This window comes from Haemaphysalis longicornis, unplaced genomic scaffold (assembly GCF_048455015.1).
Source record: "Haemaphysalis longicornis isolate Haplotype H1 unplaced genomic scaffold, Haemaphysalis longicornis Haplotype H1 scaffold_1, whole genome shotgun sequence".
Classification (NCBI taxonomy): Eukaryota; Metazoa; Arthropoda; class Arachnida; order Ixodida; family Ixodidae; genus Haemaphysalis; species Haemaphysalis longicornis.
Window position 1 is genome coordinate 139,530,484 of NW_027526203.1, and position 17,418 is coordinate 139,547,901.

The 17,418-nt window shown below is 49.5% G+C and overlaps 2 protein-coding genes and 1 pseudogene across 2 annotated transcripts in view; all 3 read right to left on the reverse strand.

Moving 5' to 3' along the window:
- Positions 1-17,418, reverse strand: part of LOC144137020 (whirlin-like) — a 267,993-nt gene that overhangs the window by 154,749 nt on the left and 95,826 nt on the right. Inside the window, exons 7-9 of the mRNA XM_077669440.1 lie at positions 6,748-6,927; positions 4,767-4,926; positions 1,467-1,811 (exon numbers count right to left, since the gene is read on the reverse strand). Coding sequence (XP_077525566.1) covers positions 1,467-1,811; positions 4,767-4,926; positions 6,748-6,927 — 685 coding nt within the window. The remainder of the gene's footprint in view (positions 1-1,466; positions 1,812-4,766; positions 4,927-6,747; positions 6,928-17,418) is intronic.
- LOC144174301 (uncharacterized) lies at positions 7,358-12,438 on the reverse strand. Its single transcript, XM_077702932.1, has 4 exons — positions 12,340-12,438; positions 12,040-12,078; positions 10,433-10,447; positions 7,358-7,363 (listed from the first exon to the last, which is right to left on the reverse strand). The coding sequence occupies exons 1-4, from the start codon at positions 12,436-12,438 to the stop codon at positions 7,358-7,360; spliced, it is 159 nt and encodes a 52-aa protein (XP_077559058.1).
- LOC144156392 (5S ribosomal RNA) lies at positions 11,549-11,669 on the reverse strand (annotated as a pseudogene).

Below are 17,418 nucleotides of genomic sequence, written 5' to 3' on the forward strand. Positions count from 1 at the left end.
TGTGTGACGGCGCCACGATCACAGCGCAAAGATAGGCAACCGTTTCACCCTCCGGACAGCGTCGCTGGGGGCCACCATGCGGGCTCCTTCCAGGGCGGCTGAAGCGCCAGATAGCACCGAACGCCACAACCGACACAGGCGATTGGTGTAAGCCCCCTGGTATTAAGGCGTGTACAGGAAGTCACGCATGCGAAGGTCGGCGCGGTTATGCAACATAAATCGATACAAGCGATATGGATAGCGCGTGAAGGGAGCGCGCGTCGCTTAGCACATTTGACGTCATGACCTCTAACAGCAACTTCCTGAGTACCGTGCACGCATTGTGCCTAATATAACTCCCTTTACCACCGCGATTTTGTTTTGTGCTGGCAGGATACGTTCGTTGAGCACACGGCCCTACACTGGGTTTTGTGTGACATATTGCTAAGAATGACTGGTAACAGAAACTGGCGCTTAAAATTGGCCAACCAGCCACTTCCTCAAACCTGCTCCCTCTTTCCCGACCCCAAGAAAAAGATAACTGAGTAGCATATACGTCTGATCGTTCATGAATAATTCCTACCGCTACGGAAATCGAAGTCAAGGCTTAAATACGCGAATTTAATAACTTCTATTTTGTCTGCCAACGAGTGGCTGGCAGTATGTAGTAAGAGCATAATATTAATGAGCGGAATACCTAATCCATGCGAGATTCATTCCGAACTGGTGTGCAACTATCGAGAATTGAAACTGGTAGGAAATACTTTGAATATTTTATTCTGGATATTATTTTAGGAAAGCGCGTAGATTTCAGCTAGAAACTCCACGTGACACTCCTGACAAACGTACATTCTTTTACAAATGATCTAGACCCCTGCTAACAGCATTCCCCAGGAGAAAAAAGATATGTGAACGTTTGATTCCGCACACTTTAAAACAATGTCAACAACGATTTCAAATGCGTGCCTCTAGAGCGTGCTGTCATTGGTTTGCATCCTGTGAATCTGAACGAAGCTTTTCAGAGTTGAGCAAAAAGGCAGCTCGTGTTGAGAGCGCAGTTTTTCTTAACAGCACCGGGCATCTCGGCCTTTCCTTTCCTTGTGTCACCGCCTGTCGTTAAGCCAGGGCGATTATCGTGGTTACTGAAAGGCACCTCCGGTGACCGACGTCACCGATGCTCTCTAAAAGCAAGAACTCTGACCCTCGTCCGGGCAAAATTCGTAGTGTCATTACACACTAGACTATAATTTTTCTTGCGGAACTGTCGGCATAAAATTGAAGGGTCTATGGAGTCCAAACGTAAACGATTGCAAGAAGATCGTGAAACAGTTTCATCAACGTGTATGACACCCGTACAAGTAGTGTGGAATTAATGCAGGCTGCGAAGACGTGGGCTGCCGAGCCCGGCTTTTCAACCGGGCGTCGGGTGTGACTATAGGCGGTTTGTGGAAAGCGCGCCCTCCGAGAGTAAAAGTGCGAGCACGTACCACGTCCGGGTCCATGGGTGGCTCGCTGACGCTGCTCCAGCGGCGGTCCTCCACGGCCAGCTGCTTGTCGCCGGACTCACCGCCACTGCTGTGCCGACGGAACGGAGGTCGCCGCCTCCGGCTGCCCTGCTGGCCGCCCGCCGGCTGAGGACCTCCGCTGGCCAAGTCCACGCCGCTGTCTTCGCTGGGCAACTCGGCGCCGCCCCCGCAGGCGCCTTCCACACCCGACGACTGCTGCTGCTGCTGTTGTTGCTGTTGCTGTTGCTGAAGCTGAAGCTGCACTTGCTGCTGGGTCTCCTTGGACCGCGCCGCCTGGACTTCCCGCCGGTAGAGGAGCTCGTCGAACTGCGCATTCACATTTGTCCATCCCGTGAAAGTTTGTAGCACTACACATGGAAGCCCTGTCTCGGGAAGTTGGCAAAACTGCAAACTGTACCATTTTACCCCATTATCATGATATATGGAGGCGTATGCTTCCAAAAACTGACGACTGTGAGATAAAGTTACAACGATACATATAACCATAAAGTTTTACTTGTGGTATTGTGATAAGCACACTGAAAACACACAGAGATTCTCCAGCGGACGTCCACGGTGCTGACGTAACTTCCTCGGATATGCGAGGTGGCCAAACAGCTGGCGCGAATGATCGACGACTGCAACTCGTAGATTCAAGCTTAATGATCATAATTCTTCCTCATTTGTAAAACAATTGCACTGAAGCACGCCTCCGGAGGTCTGAGAGCACGGTGGGAAATTTCAGATTTCTTACGCGCTGTCTACATTTCAGTTCGCACGCCTTTGCTAAGCCAAGATTGCGTGTTTCAGAAGCCTCTTTAAACTACAGCCCAGGAAAATTCAGCGCATAGATATAACGAGCCTCGATGTTGGTTCGTTCCTGTTTCTCCTCGTTGTGATCCGTCCAGGCTGCAGCCGCTTATTGTCAGCATGAAAATACCAGCATCCAGTCGGTAGCTGGTTATTTGTTAGGTGAAAAGTTTGTAGCTAAAATTGTGTACCTTAGATGCATGTCCTGCTCCTATGTCCGAATTTAGAGAAAGCCTGAAACCCGACTTTCAGCTTTTTCAAATATCAAGCGCGTTGAGAACGTAGTAGATAAGCGCATCCGTCACTTAGAACAGGGGGTCGCCAAGTACCTCAGCAAAGTAACTGCTCTACACCAGCTGCAGATGACATAGAAACTTGCTCCAAATTTTTTCCCCCTTCTTGGCGTTGTTTGCGTTCTCGAATGACGTCATTCGGGAGACGTCATCACTACGGGCCCGCTTCCTTTCAGTTGGAAAATACAACGCCAACAGCCACTTCAAAGAAAATCGCTACAAAAGCCATGCAGGGACTGGAAGGCCTATCTGCTGCGACGACTAAACCACGCAGAGCCTCTCGATTCTGGCGATGACTACCGCTCTCATGGTGCTTTCAGGCATGAAGGAAAGAGTAAAAGTGCTTAATGAAGGTGCTGCAGGGTCCTTCGTGTTTGGCTATCTAGTTATATCACTTTTGTACCAGCTATATAAGGTGCCCATTATATTATGTAGTTTCCTTTTTTTTTTGCCGAGGATAAAATTTGCGTGCTCATCGATTGCCGGTGGAATGCTCTTGTAATTAGTCTTTTTTATTGACAATGGCTTCATAGCACATCACGTCTCACTGCAGTTCACGTCTTTTTCGGCTAGACGTTGTCTTTATGCAACCGTCATCTTGATTTCTGTTTCTATTGAGCCCGCAGTATTTCTTACAACTGCCTTTCCCTGTTTTTCTTTCCACTTTTAAGTTTTCCTTTTTCTTTCCCAAACTATTCTGCTTTATTTGCTACTTTTCATGCTTTTGTTCATTGTTTCGCCCATTTTTTTTTTTTGTCTCGCTGTTGCTTGTTGCCACTCCCTCAGTTTTTTTAAGTCCCTTATAGCGGTGTTTGCCGAGCCCTGCAAGCCATGCATACGAAGCGATGACACCAATACCACACGGCGACTATGATAGCTGCGACTCCGCGGCCGCATTGCGAGTGCGCCTGCGGGGCCGTACGGATTATTGGTAGCAGCCAATGGGACATATGGTTCTGCGTAGCGTTCGTCCCTTATTCGAAAACACGATGTACGGCAACTACGCATCGAACGTTCATTAAACCGAAAGCTTACTTATTGGGACCGATGGCGTCCTGTCAAGAAACTAATGCATTTACCCATAGACCGGTTGTTCGACCGAAAAGCTCTGATAAGACCTCTGGACACATGGCGCGTGCGGTAGACCGGGCTTCCATTTGGGTCAAACCGGTGACTTGAAAATCGCGAAAGAGGAACGGTTATAGATAAGACAATACACGCATTGATCATAAAGAAGGAGTACAATAGGATACCTTTATCGCATAAATGACGTATCGGTATACATTTAGATCGTTCGTAGATGCGTTCAAAAATCGTTGCAAGGGTTTGTTCTTCGTTTTGCGATTTCGGTCTTTGAAGGTTTCACGATCGATGGGACGTACTTTTATCGTTAGCGCTTATCTCAACTTTCTTTAAGAAGGGATGGTAAATTTTCCACGGGGTGATAAGGCTTTCTCCCAGAGAAAAGTCCAAAGCGATTTCAACGAGCAGAAAGATACGCGCAGTGACATACGGAGATCAAGGGGCCCCAAACAAATCGTTCGGCGGCTCCTGCGCGATTGCTTACGGAATGAGCGGATGAGTAAACTTTGCATAACAGCAAGCGCCATCTTCGCGCGCTCTCACGGTCCAGGATACCTTGGTTCTTGCTGGCGAGACGGGACCTCCCCACCGGCACAGTTACGGATTTCCCTGTCAACGTTGAAATCTCGTACACGCGGGGGCTTTTGTCTTTTGGTGCCAATAAAACGCATTCTTCGCGACCTTTAACCGAACCCACGACCCCGTGCGCAGCTATAAGATGGCCCTACTTCCCAATTGATATTTTGTTATAAGGGGTATACATCCAGTTTGAATTCGTTGAAGATGCAGAGGATTTGAACCGATCGTTAGACTTACACCGTACCCGTAAGGGCTTGAAACGTCAGCCTATATACCCAAGAACGTTCACTTCTTCTCAGATGGGATCCACGGAAAGAAAGCGCCAATTTTGTACCTATGCACCGAAACAAAAATATTTAGCGCATGAAATGCGTTTCACAGTTAGTGAAGAGAGTCACACGAAGAAGAAACTTTGAGTGAAGAGCCGCTCAGACACAACACTGGTTGACTCTCATGTGCTAATAAAGCACAGCTCTGGCTCGGATGTTCAGTGTGAGTACATACGCGGCCCACGAACCTTGTCAAGGTCCTCCGGCCGGATGGAGTTCCGGAGGTGTCCCAGCAGGGCGTACTTGTGAGGCGTGTCCAGCAGCTCTAGCAGCACGGCCACCAGGGCGTCCACGGTCATGGCACGCGTCTCGTACTCGTTTCGGTAGTAGGCCAGGGAGATGCGTGCACTGCGCATAAGGGCTTCGCTCTACCACCTAGTGGAGATTATCTCTACGGGACACGTACACATTCGCGAGCCTTACAAGATCACCTCAAGGCGCTCCGATTAACGTTTACCCACTTCTGTTCACCACTGATAATAGCAAAGGGGGAAGCTGTCAGTGAGGGTACGGGAATGCAGTCTGGTCTGATTGTAGGGTTTTACGCGCCGACGCAACGCAGGCGACGAGGCGCTCCGCAGTGGAGGGCTCCGGATTAATTTTGGCCAGCTGGGGATCTTTAACGTGCACCGAAATCTCGTACACACGGGCGTTTTTGCTTTTCGCCTCCATCAGAAAAGCGGCCGCCGCAGCCGGGAATCGAGCCCGCGTCCTCGTGCTCAGCAGCACAACGCCTCAGCCACTCAGCCACCGCGGCGGGTGCGCACCTTCTTTTTTACAGAAATTGGGGTGGAACATTTTCCCTTGCTTGATGTTAGTCACAGCCGCACATTAATTTAAGCTTCCATTATGAAATTCACTCCCACTGGGCAAGCTCACGTTTACACTATCGGCGCCTACTGAAGGTAAAAATGGAAAGATCGTCTGTATTTCAATGTCGAAGCGTTTGTAGGCCGCCTTAGCAGTCTGCTTGTGACGGAAGTGGCAGTCGCACACGACGAATAGAGTACAACCGGAATGCGAAAACAGCTCAATAGCCCAGAATTCGAATAACGGAGCTTGGATTGGTGTAGCAGCTAGAAGCGAAACTGTGGGGTTTAACTGGTAATGTGCGTTTCACATTATCAAACAGAAGGATGTGTCACCAAGTCCCCGCTGATATTCAGGTGCTGGTTTTCTTCCGATTCACCCAATAGTCTAAGAGCCCCAAACTAGGAAGGGACATTTAACATTGTTCACGTGTAAGAAGGAATTTGTGTCGTAAAGCACGTGTAGAATGCATTTGAATGTAAAGCATTTGTGTCGGGTGGTTGAAACGTTTTCCAGTAAAGTTCCCAAAGTTGTTCCTGCTGGTACTGCATGCCGTGCTTGCGTTAGCGCAACTGATAGCGTGACGCCTTTTACACAACACGCAACATATGCCCCTCGTCTCTCGCACGACGTCATTTTTCTTGCGCACGGCGCTCCTGCGGTGACATCATACGTGAGCTCGGAGCCCCCGCCTACTTAACAGCTTCCGTGACACAGCAACTGCGTTGCAGTGTTTGTATTTGTACTATACTTCGGTGGCGCGTCCATTTTGACATTGATCTGTGCTTGCTTGATGGGGTATTTTTATGGTCATCTTTCGGGCACAATAACTGCGATACCGCCTTTTCTCGTGGTAAGGACGTGCAAGGCTTGCGCCTTAATACATCTTGACCACGGCATTTGCTCTGTAGAAGGAGGCTATGGAACAGGTGTTCACACCCCTTAGCCCGGAAGTGGATACAAGCGCGCTATGTTTTTCTTCCCCGACCTCTCACTCGTAAACGCATTCTCGATAGTTTAGTAAACAATATCGCGAGCAATTACCGTATAATATTTTTAGGAGACGAATTCAATTTTTTTTCGAATTTTCGGGACCTCACAGGATGCCGCAACTCATTTCATAATTTCTGGAGCTCTGTTTGTAGACGACGCTCTAGTAACATTTTTAGTACCAACTGACAGCTATTGATTCTTTGATACAGCTGCGTGTTTATCGCATTCGTAGGCAGATCTTTGCGGACTTCAGAAACAGAATGGTTCGTTGCATGTCTATGGTTGGAAAGGAAAGCCGTGTGACTTAGCAGCATTCATCGGTAAGGAACAAGGAAGCTGGGCGCAGGCTTCCATCGAGAGGAGCACCTGGGCGAGAGTAGCTGGGCGCACTTGGCGTCCAGCGCCTCTTCGATCTCTTCGCTGGTTTGGCGCCTGGGGCTGAGCCGCCTGCTGCTGCATGCCACCCGAGGCGTCGTGTCAACAGACAGCCCACACTCCAGCTGGTCCACGCCTCCAAGCGCCCCTCCACCGTAGGGGACAGCCATCCTGCGGATTTGAGATGGAAACGTGCATTTTCTCTCCGCTGCAAAGAGAACTCACTCCTGTAGAGCGCAGCAATCGTTCCTAAGGGCAGTCAGTGTGAGATATACAAGCATGTAATGCGAAGGCAAGATAACTGTCGGTCATTACGGGTAACAGAGTGGATCCCTAGAGAAGGAAAGCGCGGCAGAGGGCGGCAGAAAGTTTCATGGGCAGATGAGATAAAGAAGTTTGCGGGGATAAACTGGTTTCACTTAGCACAGGACCGGGGTACCTGGAGATTAATGGGAGAGGCCTTTGCCCTGCAGTGGGCGTAGATAGGCTGGTGGTGGTGGTGGCGATGATGATGATGATGATGATGATATGCCTTCGTAGTACGCAGTGGTCAAGGAGAAAATACGTGGCGGTAGCTCTAGTCAGTGGGCTAGTAGTTAGTCTATATCTGAAAAGAGAAGTGCCCCACTGAGGAGCCGGCCGACGCACCGACTCACTGACTCATAAACGCCCAGCCAAAAATGCTGAGCCTACAGACTTATACTATTTCGCGAGTGGATTCGTGTCATTGCGTTGGGGCTTGCTAAAACTGATTTTTTTAATTGCACCCGTACAAAATTAAAATGGTGTAATTTGTGCTTCCGAAGATTCCTGATAACCTTGCATGCCCGTTAAGATATCAGGCGGGGTGCTGTTGATATATGTAACACATACAAATATCTAAAAATGTTGAAAAAAAACTGCCACCGCGGTGCCTAAACTTTGACCCATGTCTCTACTTGCGCCGCAGGGTGTCGTAACGTTACATGATGGAAAAATGTAAATAGGATAAACCGGCTATATGGGAAAGAACACACAGCACATCTCAAAGGTATGCTATTTTGCACTTGGCAAGAAAAACCGATCCGTCGACTTTGCCGTTTTCGGTAGTCTGACATCGTTAATTTAGCACGGCCCACGTGAAGCGAAGTTGCGGCAAAAAAACGGCGAGCCGCCGTGCGGCCGCCGGCGGACACGGCGACGACAAACACGCAGTTCTTAAGCGCACTGCTAGATACATAGAGGAAAGTATTACTTTGTTCGTGCCAGAGTAAACTAGAATATGTGATGGGCGGGAGTGCAACCAGCGACGTGCAACGCCCGTGTGTCGAGATTTCTGCGCAGGTAAATTAATCCCGGGCCCTCCACTACGGCGCGCCTAATAGCCCGGATGAAGCTTCGGGGTGTTAAACCCCACAATCAATCAATCTCTCTCGGCGGCATCATGTGTTCGATCCACACCATGAAGCCCATCCATCATCCCGCCTCGCGCCGAACGCTGCGGGCTGCCAAAACCTGGTGATGGACGATACGCAGCCAAGAACAACGGCCTGCTTTTACGAGTCTAGTTCTAGGAGGTTTTTTGGCCCACGGACACAAAACGTCCACGGCAACCTACAGCCACGCACAGCTTCGCTACCTGGTACGACGCTCATATCCTACAGCCCCAACTAACGCGACCCGTTTGCTTGAGCTCACGACTGTGCCTCCATCCTCCCGCAACCATTCTGACCCTAACAGTGCGGCCGTAACCGATGTCCTGCTGTTTGCGCATATGCAACCGAGGGGACATGATCACGTATCTGGAACTTACATTTACAACGCTCCGTATCCCGTAAGCAACGTTCTTTAAGTTTCATTGCCATTATAAGGTGAGCGGGGCAGGCAGGTGAGAAGGGAATTTACCATCACGAATATAACTGCTGATTCCGACCGTCTTGAAAAGCTTCTTGCAGGAGACCACTCTAGGACTTGGCATTGTCACAGTTACAGAAATTTGGAAGCATGGAAGAAAATTTTCGCAAGACCCGTTTAAGCCTACAGTTTATGAAAAAAATACGCCACAGAGGAAATCACGACGAACCGCTTGATAAAGTTCGTATTATGTGAAGAGAATATATAGTTAGCATTGAGCATACAGCATAGAAGCAGAGACGATATGCGCTAGCATTGAGTTGCTTAAGACTATGCGAGCCATCCTGGGACTTAAGGGAAGGGTGCAGAATTGCATTGTTTTCGTAATTGGCTCGGCTTGAAACGTTTTACAAAGCATGAAAACAAGTAAAATGAAAAAAAAAAATCAGGGAAACTGTTGTTAACGCCCAAGCAATAAATTGACCATGAGGCGAAGAACCAGCATTTGAGTATTTGGGAGCGAATGGATCCTAATCTTACGGGAATGTGAAGCGTTCCACAGGAGCGTGTGCTTCGCATTATAAGTTCAAGAAAAGGACCATGCAAACAAGCGCGCGCGCGCGCGAACGCACGCACGCACGCACTGAGTGTTTTGTTGTGAGCTAGTTGTGTTTGTTTTGAGCTAGCTATTTGTTTTTTATTTCGCGCCCCGTTAAGGAAACCGGATGAAAAAGATTTTGGGTTTCTTAGTAAAGACGGGGCGAGGACAAGGTGTGTGTGTGTGTGTGTGTGTGTGTGTGTGTGTGTGTGTGTGTGTGTGTGTGTGTGTGTGTGTGTGTGTGTGTGTGTGTTGGGATGGGGGCGGGTTAGAGGGCGTAAACAAATAGAGGAACATACGGGACAATCTCTAACTCTGTCCTCTCACCCAATTCCCTAATCCTCTCTCTGTGCGGACAAGACTTATACGACGTCGGCTTTAAGCAATAAGTGTAGTCAATGATTCGTTTCATTATTCATGTGCTTCTTTATCGCTGTTCTCTTTTTCCTGTGTATATCAAGCACTAGAAGAACTTGCAGAAATCAAATACGCACATACGACCGATAGCGCCATGACACTGCATCGCTCTGCCCCCCCGCCCCCCTCTCGCCTACAACATCGAAGAAAAAAAGAGGCACCGATCCCATCGCATATGTCCTCTACATGCAGAGCCACGCGGGTAATGCAAGTTCCCGCAGGAGGCTTTCGGTGCATGGGGCTATACGGGTGCAATAGCAAGCCCTGTTAAAGCATGCATACAGGCGTGCGTGCATGCATACTAACAACTGAGCTCATGCAAAGTGTTCGCTGGTGTTATAACTTCACAATAGGTTTCTAAAATTCTGTGGATACCATTTGTTTCGTATTTTGCTTGCATCTCATAAAACCCTGCCATCTCTGCTGCGTACTAGCAGTTGCCTTTAGTAGAAGCAAATTTAAAACAAAATGGCAAATTCTTCCTGACGCACATGTTCTCGTCGCTGTTTATTTATTGTTTTTTTAAAACAGCTATCCTAGTGCACCTCTGACTAGGTACACAAAAATATCTTTCCACAAAATAGTACCGCGAGACAAAAAAAAAAAGCATAAAAAGCGAAAAACACTGAGTGAGTATCTCTCTTTCAGCTTACGAACAAGTATGCTGGTGTGAGCTGACTAATGTGTGCCTGTCTTTCTTGACTAACGCCTGTTAAACACCTGCACACTCGCTTACACTGCTCGCTTGCATGTTAATTATACACAACAATCAATCCCACACCCGTAAAGTAGCTGTAAACAGACCGCCCTGAGTAAAATTCGAAATACTTCTATGACGCTTGTCTGCCCCAAATGTTGCGAAACACCACCTTTGGATTTGGAGTGTCAGTGGCACGCCGGTTGCTGTTGCACTCGAGACGGTGCTGTCAGCTCTGCGCGAGTTTCTTCGCTTTCCACCGCATAGCGGAAACTGTGCCGGGCTACCATAAACGGTAACTTCAATCCATGCAGGAAGAAAAGATTTTTCTTCACGAGAAAATATTCTTCTTCCTCCGTACTCCAATCGGTGTCCGGCAAACGCACCGCGACGCTGGTGCTCCCGGGCTTCTCTCGCGGGGGCGCTGGCGCTAGTCACGTATACAGGGTATGGCGTTGCAGGACAATTTGCGCCATCTGATCAGGAGTTGCGGAAGCACTGACCTAGAAGTGCCTTTTCTTGCAGAATTCCTGCGGGCACACCTTTCGCGTATAAAATTTCCGTCGATTTCACCTCCAGAAACATTTCTTCGTTGAGCGATACCAGAAAACTATCATCATCGGCGAAGCAAAGAGTATGAAAAGGCTAGGGCAAGAAGTGTGAAGGAAAGCGGCGAGGAGGCCAGGAGCCTACGAGCAGGTGTTGGGAGTGCACGCCTCAAGAAAAAAACAAGGTTAGGGAGGTCGCGGGAATCTGTACGCCGTGAAACCGGCCACCTAACCGCTGGGCCACCCCAACGGCCCGAGGGGTAGCGGGTTAGAGCGGCGGAAAACAATAACACATGCATCCAATCGGGAAGAAAAAAAGGTTGTGTTGGCACGCAGAGCGCCAAACCTACAGAGCAAAAAAGCCAGATATGAATTTTCAAACGTATTTGAGCCAAATGGGTTAATTTTGATGCTAAAAAATTGAATGAACCTAACAAGAAATTTAGGCGCCCATAGCGTGCAAAATACATTCCATCTCGCCCTCTCAGGCCACCTCATTACGAGACGGGAAGGAAAATGCACACTTACGTTTGGGACGTTGAAAATAAACAACAAAAGAACGAAGAAAGCGATAACCTACCCCCCCCCCCCAAGTTAAGGATGACAAAAAAAATTAAAAACCGCTGTCGTATGAAACAAAAAAAAATACAACTCATTGAACGCAACTTGATACGGAAAGATTTAAAAAGCAAAAGAGGATGCCATCGGCACTCGGTGTTCCCAGGTGGTCTCCCTCCCGAGTACTGACAGAGCCCAATGCTGCTAAGCTTCGGTGATCGGACGAGAACCGGCGTATACTCAGCATGGTATGGCCGATTTTTTTTTCTCAACAAAACTAGGTTTATTTACATCATAAATATGAACAGGGCAAGACACAGGGCAAATATGTACTGGGCAAGACACACTACTATACATGCTGCTGCCTTTGTTACATTGTTGATGCCACGTTCCTGACTGGCGTCTTACGCTGTTCAATAGAAATCACACTCATACACTATAGAAAGCGCATTTACGGGTAAAAAAGGAAAAAAAGGGGGAGTTGTGTTTCGTTGCAGCCTAGCCTGTTGCTGGCTTCATATCCACTTAAAGCGTTCCAGCTCCTTTGTTTTAAAAGCTACCGTCGCACGGCAGCAGCGCGCAAGGGCTTGTCCTAGTTCTGAGTCTGAGTCGGGTGCCCCGAGCGCACTGACGGTCCACTCCATCTTGTGGACGAAATGCCTCCACGCTGGCTTCGGGGTGGGGGTACACTCCACCGCATCCACTCGCGCACGCCACAGTGCGTGTAGGCCAAGGGTAATGACGCATTCGCACAGCTCCGAGTGTTCTATCGGTACGTCCAGGTAACGGAGACCTGCCCAGTCAATGTCCCAGTGGACGCCCAGAAAACACTGTACCTCGTCCCAGAAATAACGTGCAGTGTTGCATTCTAGGAACACGTGCTCCGCCGTCTCCAACCTCCCGCACAGGAAGCAGCCCGCACCGCGCGGCAGAAAGAAGCCACGTTCTTCCTGTCTTGATCCCACCGGTAGCACCCCGAAGTGGAAACGGCAGAAAAAGTTTTTCGTCCCAGTCGGAATCGGCAGGCACATGATTCGCTTTAGTACGCCCCGCTTAGCCGCCTCGGCTGGTGGCTGTCGGTACAGGGGTGGGGGAAGGAGCTTTGCGAGAAGGTCGCGGTATAGCCGGCGGGGTTTAACTGCTAGGAGGTAGTCCCATGAAAACTGCTGTTCCAGTAGGGTGATGGCGCCAGCGATTTCTCTATAGAAAGGGGCGGCTCGCGCGCCATGGTGCAGTTGGACAGTTGTGACCTGCCACTTCGATATGTGGGCAGAGCCGATTGACTGGAGTGCCCCACGGAGAAAAGGGTCGGACTGGTCTCGGAAATATATAAAACGTTGGACTGTCAGCTTAATCTCCACGTGGACCAGACCTAGGCCGCCGGCATCTAGTCCCCAAAAGAGATTTGTGCGTCTCATAGGCTCGTACGAGGAGCGCCAGACGAAGACCGCCCACTGTCGGTGTAACTTAATTGTTCACCGATTTCTTGTCGATGGAGGTGACTCGCGCTGAGTATAGGGTAGCCGGGTACACTACGACGTTGCAGATGTGTGCTCTGGCGACCAAGGCGATGTGACGTGTTCTCCATGGTTGCAACTTGGCCTCCGCTGCCGTTAGCCTAGGTCGCCATCTGGCTGCGTTGGCTTCCCATAGGGCCATGTTCACGCCCAGGTAGCGGTGTATTGAATCCTTCCAGCGAGCGCCGCAGAAGCTCAGGGGCTTGAGTTCCCATTCACCCAGCCAATACCCCTCCGATTTGGAGAGGTTTAGCTCCGCTCCAGAGAAGCGGCAGAAGCGACGTGCGAGCTCCGCGACCTCGCTCACCTGGGTTCGTGATGTGCAGACGACGGCGATGTCGTCCGCGTATGCTAGCACGCGGAGTTCTTCATTCCCGAGGACCAGTCCCCTGATGGAATTGGAAGTAGCGATCATTCGACAGAGCGGTTCCAGATAGAGCGCGAACAAGACAGGAGACATTGGACATCCCTGGCGGACCGACCTGCTGACCTCTATGGGTGGTCCGAGTGCTCCCCCCAACATCACACTTGTTGTGATGTCTGCGTAACACGTTTCTAGCCATTTCATCATTGTTTCCCCTATCCCGCAGTGCTGAAGTAGAGCGAAGAGAAATGTCCGATCGACTTGATCGAAGGCCTTTCGAAGATCCAGTTGCAGTACCGCAATAGGCATCACGCCCATCTCTGCAGCCTCGCAGGCGGTCCTCATCCGATGTAAATTGGTGTTGATTGAGCGACCTTTGAACCCGCAGGTTTGATGCTCACCAACCACGCCTCGGAGGGCCATCTCGAGGCGTCGAGCTAGGATCCTAGCGAGTATCTTATAGTCGGTCGATAGAAGTGTGATTGGGCGGAAGTCGGTTACGGCCGGTAAAGCTTTGGAGCTGGTCTCTTTGGGGATCAGAACGAGGTGGCTTTGCCGCATGGAGGGAAGGAGCCGACCTTCCTGCCTGCATTTTTCAAAAACGGTCACTAGAATGGGGCCCAATTCTTTTCGAAACGCCCGATAGAATTCGGCGATGATGCCGTCCGGACCTGGAGACTTGTTCTTAGGCAGTTTTTTGATTTCGCGGTCTACCTCCCACGCGGTTATAGGCGCGTTGATTAGGTCTTTTGCGTCGTCCGGCACTGAGCTAGGGTAAGGAAGAGAGTACCTCGGTGGGCACGCCGTCTGGCGTCGGTCTAGACCGGAAGAGGTCTTTATGGCCGATGGCGAAAATCAAAGCCTTACGTGCCTTTTTATTACACATCACACCAACAACCAGCATCTCTACCATTTCACCTGTTGTTCGTTGTTCGGCAGGACACACGGCCGCCGCAACACATCACTCCATATCCTAGGGATCCCGCGACGTCGCACGAAGCCCTCAAGTCGCCGAACATTGCTGCGCGCACTTGGGGAACACTTTTGGAAACGTATGTGGCCTTGAGTCTTTGTAGTCACGCTGGCTAGACGTTGGAGAATGCTTCCGTTTGTCGCAGATTAGCCGCAGGTGCTCCGGAAGTGCGAAATGCCTGCTTTCACGACCTTCGAGGGGCAGATAGAAAGACGAGTCAGTCACAGGTAATCCGCCGCGTCCTACGAAGGGTGGAAAATCGGCTAACTCGCCCGCTGCGTTGCGGCGAAGCATCATCTAGCGGTCTCTCCGCGCCCCCGCCACCGCCAGGGGGCAAACGAATCTTCCTAAGAAAAAAAAAATAATAATTACTTTTACTCTCTTGTCCTGGACTGAGGACCTGCTCGATTTAATTGTAAACTGGCCAATCCCCCAAGTGGGTATGCGCCACAAACTGCGCAGGAGGCCGCCTCGTTCTTGCTGCGGCAGGAAACTAAACATCCCCCTCGCGAGGGGCACGATCAAATGCAGAGCATTTCCGGGGGCGCACGACGTTAAGTAGTTTGCGTTACGTTAATGTTGTTGCACTTGCTGCTGTTGGTTGTTGTATTGTAATTAAATGAGGAGAGGTAATTACGTGGTCACGTGACATCATTTATTAGCAGGTGGGTATGACATCATTTATTAGCAGGTGGGTATGATTATTGTGGCGCAGTGGGAAGATCACCATGTACCTCGCGTTCCGCCCACAGGTAGTGAATGCGTTGTATCAGCAGCTTCTTGACGTAGTTTGAATTAGTCAAGGATATAAGGCGCGTTCGTAGCCCTCCATTTCGTGTCGGCTTTGTGGCGCAGTGGGTAGAGCACCATGTACCTTGCGTTCCGACCGCAGGGTCGTGGGATCGAAACCTGGCGCCGGTAAGTATTATTATTTTTTATATAGTGTAGGGGGAGGGGTGCGGACGACGATGGACAACAAGAACGGGTGACATCGTGAGTTAAAGAAATGCTCTGCATTTAAAAAGGTGAACTCTCGTTTAAAACGCTTCCCGTGGTCAGAATCTAATCTGGGTCCCTCGCGTTATGAAACCGTATTCCACGCGATTGCGTTCGTGGCATGATCTCTCGCGTGCTGCTCCCCTCGCCAGTTCACATGCGTTCGCGTCTGAAGTGGGGGAGCACAGACGCCGAGTTCGCTACAGACGCTGAGTTCGCGAAACCGGTTGCCGCGGGTTCTAGTGCGGGCTAACGTGGTATAAGCTCTGTAAAAGATGTGAAAGGCTGCGGACAAAACGATCCGCGCCTGCTAGCCATGGTGAACTTTCAGCGGCAAGTACGAAAATCCATATGAGGTGCAACTACCCGGTTTCCAACGAAGGGAGAAGGGCCGCCAGCTGTGCTTTTTTTTCAGCCTTGCACCACTAGTGCAAGCTGCGGCAATTGTTTGACCTACCCTCACATTATTGCAAAACCAAGCTCAACTCTGGGTTAAGTTTTGTTGTGGAAACGCAATGGTAAAACAGGAGAAGACGACGACTCTCTGACAACGATATGGTCTGCCTTTTCCCGCGGATGCGCTTTGATGCAGTTAAGAATTAAGGCAGTTAGTTAATTTTGTCCGAAGGTCTTTTGAGTGCGATACCGATGAGGTTGAATGCGTCAGTCGCCATCTCTATCTTGTATCTGAGCTCGCCGTATCCCTTCCTTTGAAGCTAACGTTTCAGGCACTTGTCAGCAGTTGCAGGATATCATCATAAGGCTACACTTCTTCGCACCGACTGCACGGTTACCCTGCTCATACCCCCATGTTCTTCTGCTTCTTTCGTTATTTTTCTTCATTACGCCTCTTCTAAAGAGGTGCGTATATATAGACAATCTCAATTTCTGTTGGTCCATCATGCAGAAGGGACGGTAGGTTAGCTTGCTGTTTTACGGACCCATTTATTCTCCTTTTTGTCCGCGTGATTTTTCCGGAATGTCTTTCCTATCTAAGAAGGTCACTTCAATGTACATTTTTCAGTTGTAGTTTTGCGGTGCATTCCATCCGGGGTCAAGTGAAAGTTTTCTGGGTATTGTAGCAAACCGAGCAAAGGTACGCGGCCAAGTAAAAACAATAAAACGACCGATAAGCGGTGCCTTTTTACCTCACGGCACCACCATCATTAACAACTTCCCCAGTTCTCACTATTCACCAACTTTATTTTGGGGCGCCACCACCTGCCCAATATCTCCCACTCTTGTGATTCCGTCAAGAATTATCGCAAAGGTTCTAGAGCGCCGTGATACTTTGCGTAGGATATATTTGTTCCTGAAATCCCGAAGACGAAGAGTCCAATTGTAAGCGTCGAGGAGGTTTCTGGAGAGATCTGTTCTGGTGGCAGTAGCTCACACCTAAACCTAAACCAGAAAGCAAGGGGGACGTATACGTAAGGCATCCTTCGAAGTCATGAAGTACGAGTAGCCAGTTGGTTCGCACACCAGCGATTCCACGTAACTGCCTGGCGGTTACCATGCTTAGCTGCTCTCAAACCAGAAAGCAATAACGATTAACATCGGCGCCAATAACTACTCCGCTGGCAATTGCATCAGGCTCGGGGGGTCTTACTGAGAAATGGTGCCCAGCACGCAATGCTGTCACAAAGGGAAGATGATGGTGAAGAGAACGAAAGCATCGAGCACTTGTAAGTTCATAAACTTGGAATGATTAGTGGTACAAAGGGCAGACGTTTTAAATAACATAAAATAAAATATATAAAACTCTCGCACAACTTCCGAATTTCGGTCTTGTTTGCCTTTTTTCGGAGAATAAATGGCTGGATAAAATCTAGTCAAGGTCGAATTGTCGGCTAGTTCGGTCCAGCAACGTCTGTTCCATTCCGTTCCGGGCTATTCGCCAAAGGGAGGTAGCGGCTGGTCAGCTTCCATTAAACCGAAATTAACGAAAGTAGCTTGAGGGTAGCTGATATTAAGGTTCACGAGATGTTTCCATTACAGCGCGGGCACTCAACAGAAGTAGTACGGAAAAGTACCATCCCATGCATGCTTTACAAGCTTTGCTAATTCGCTTTCTGTGTGCGAAAAGATTATTCTACAGGGATTATTCTACATTTCCAAGCGAATGTTTTATTGACTTACTTGGGTCGCGGAAGCTCGCGGT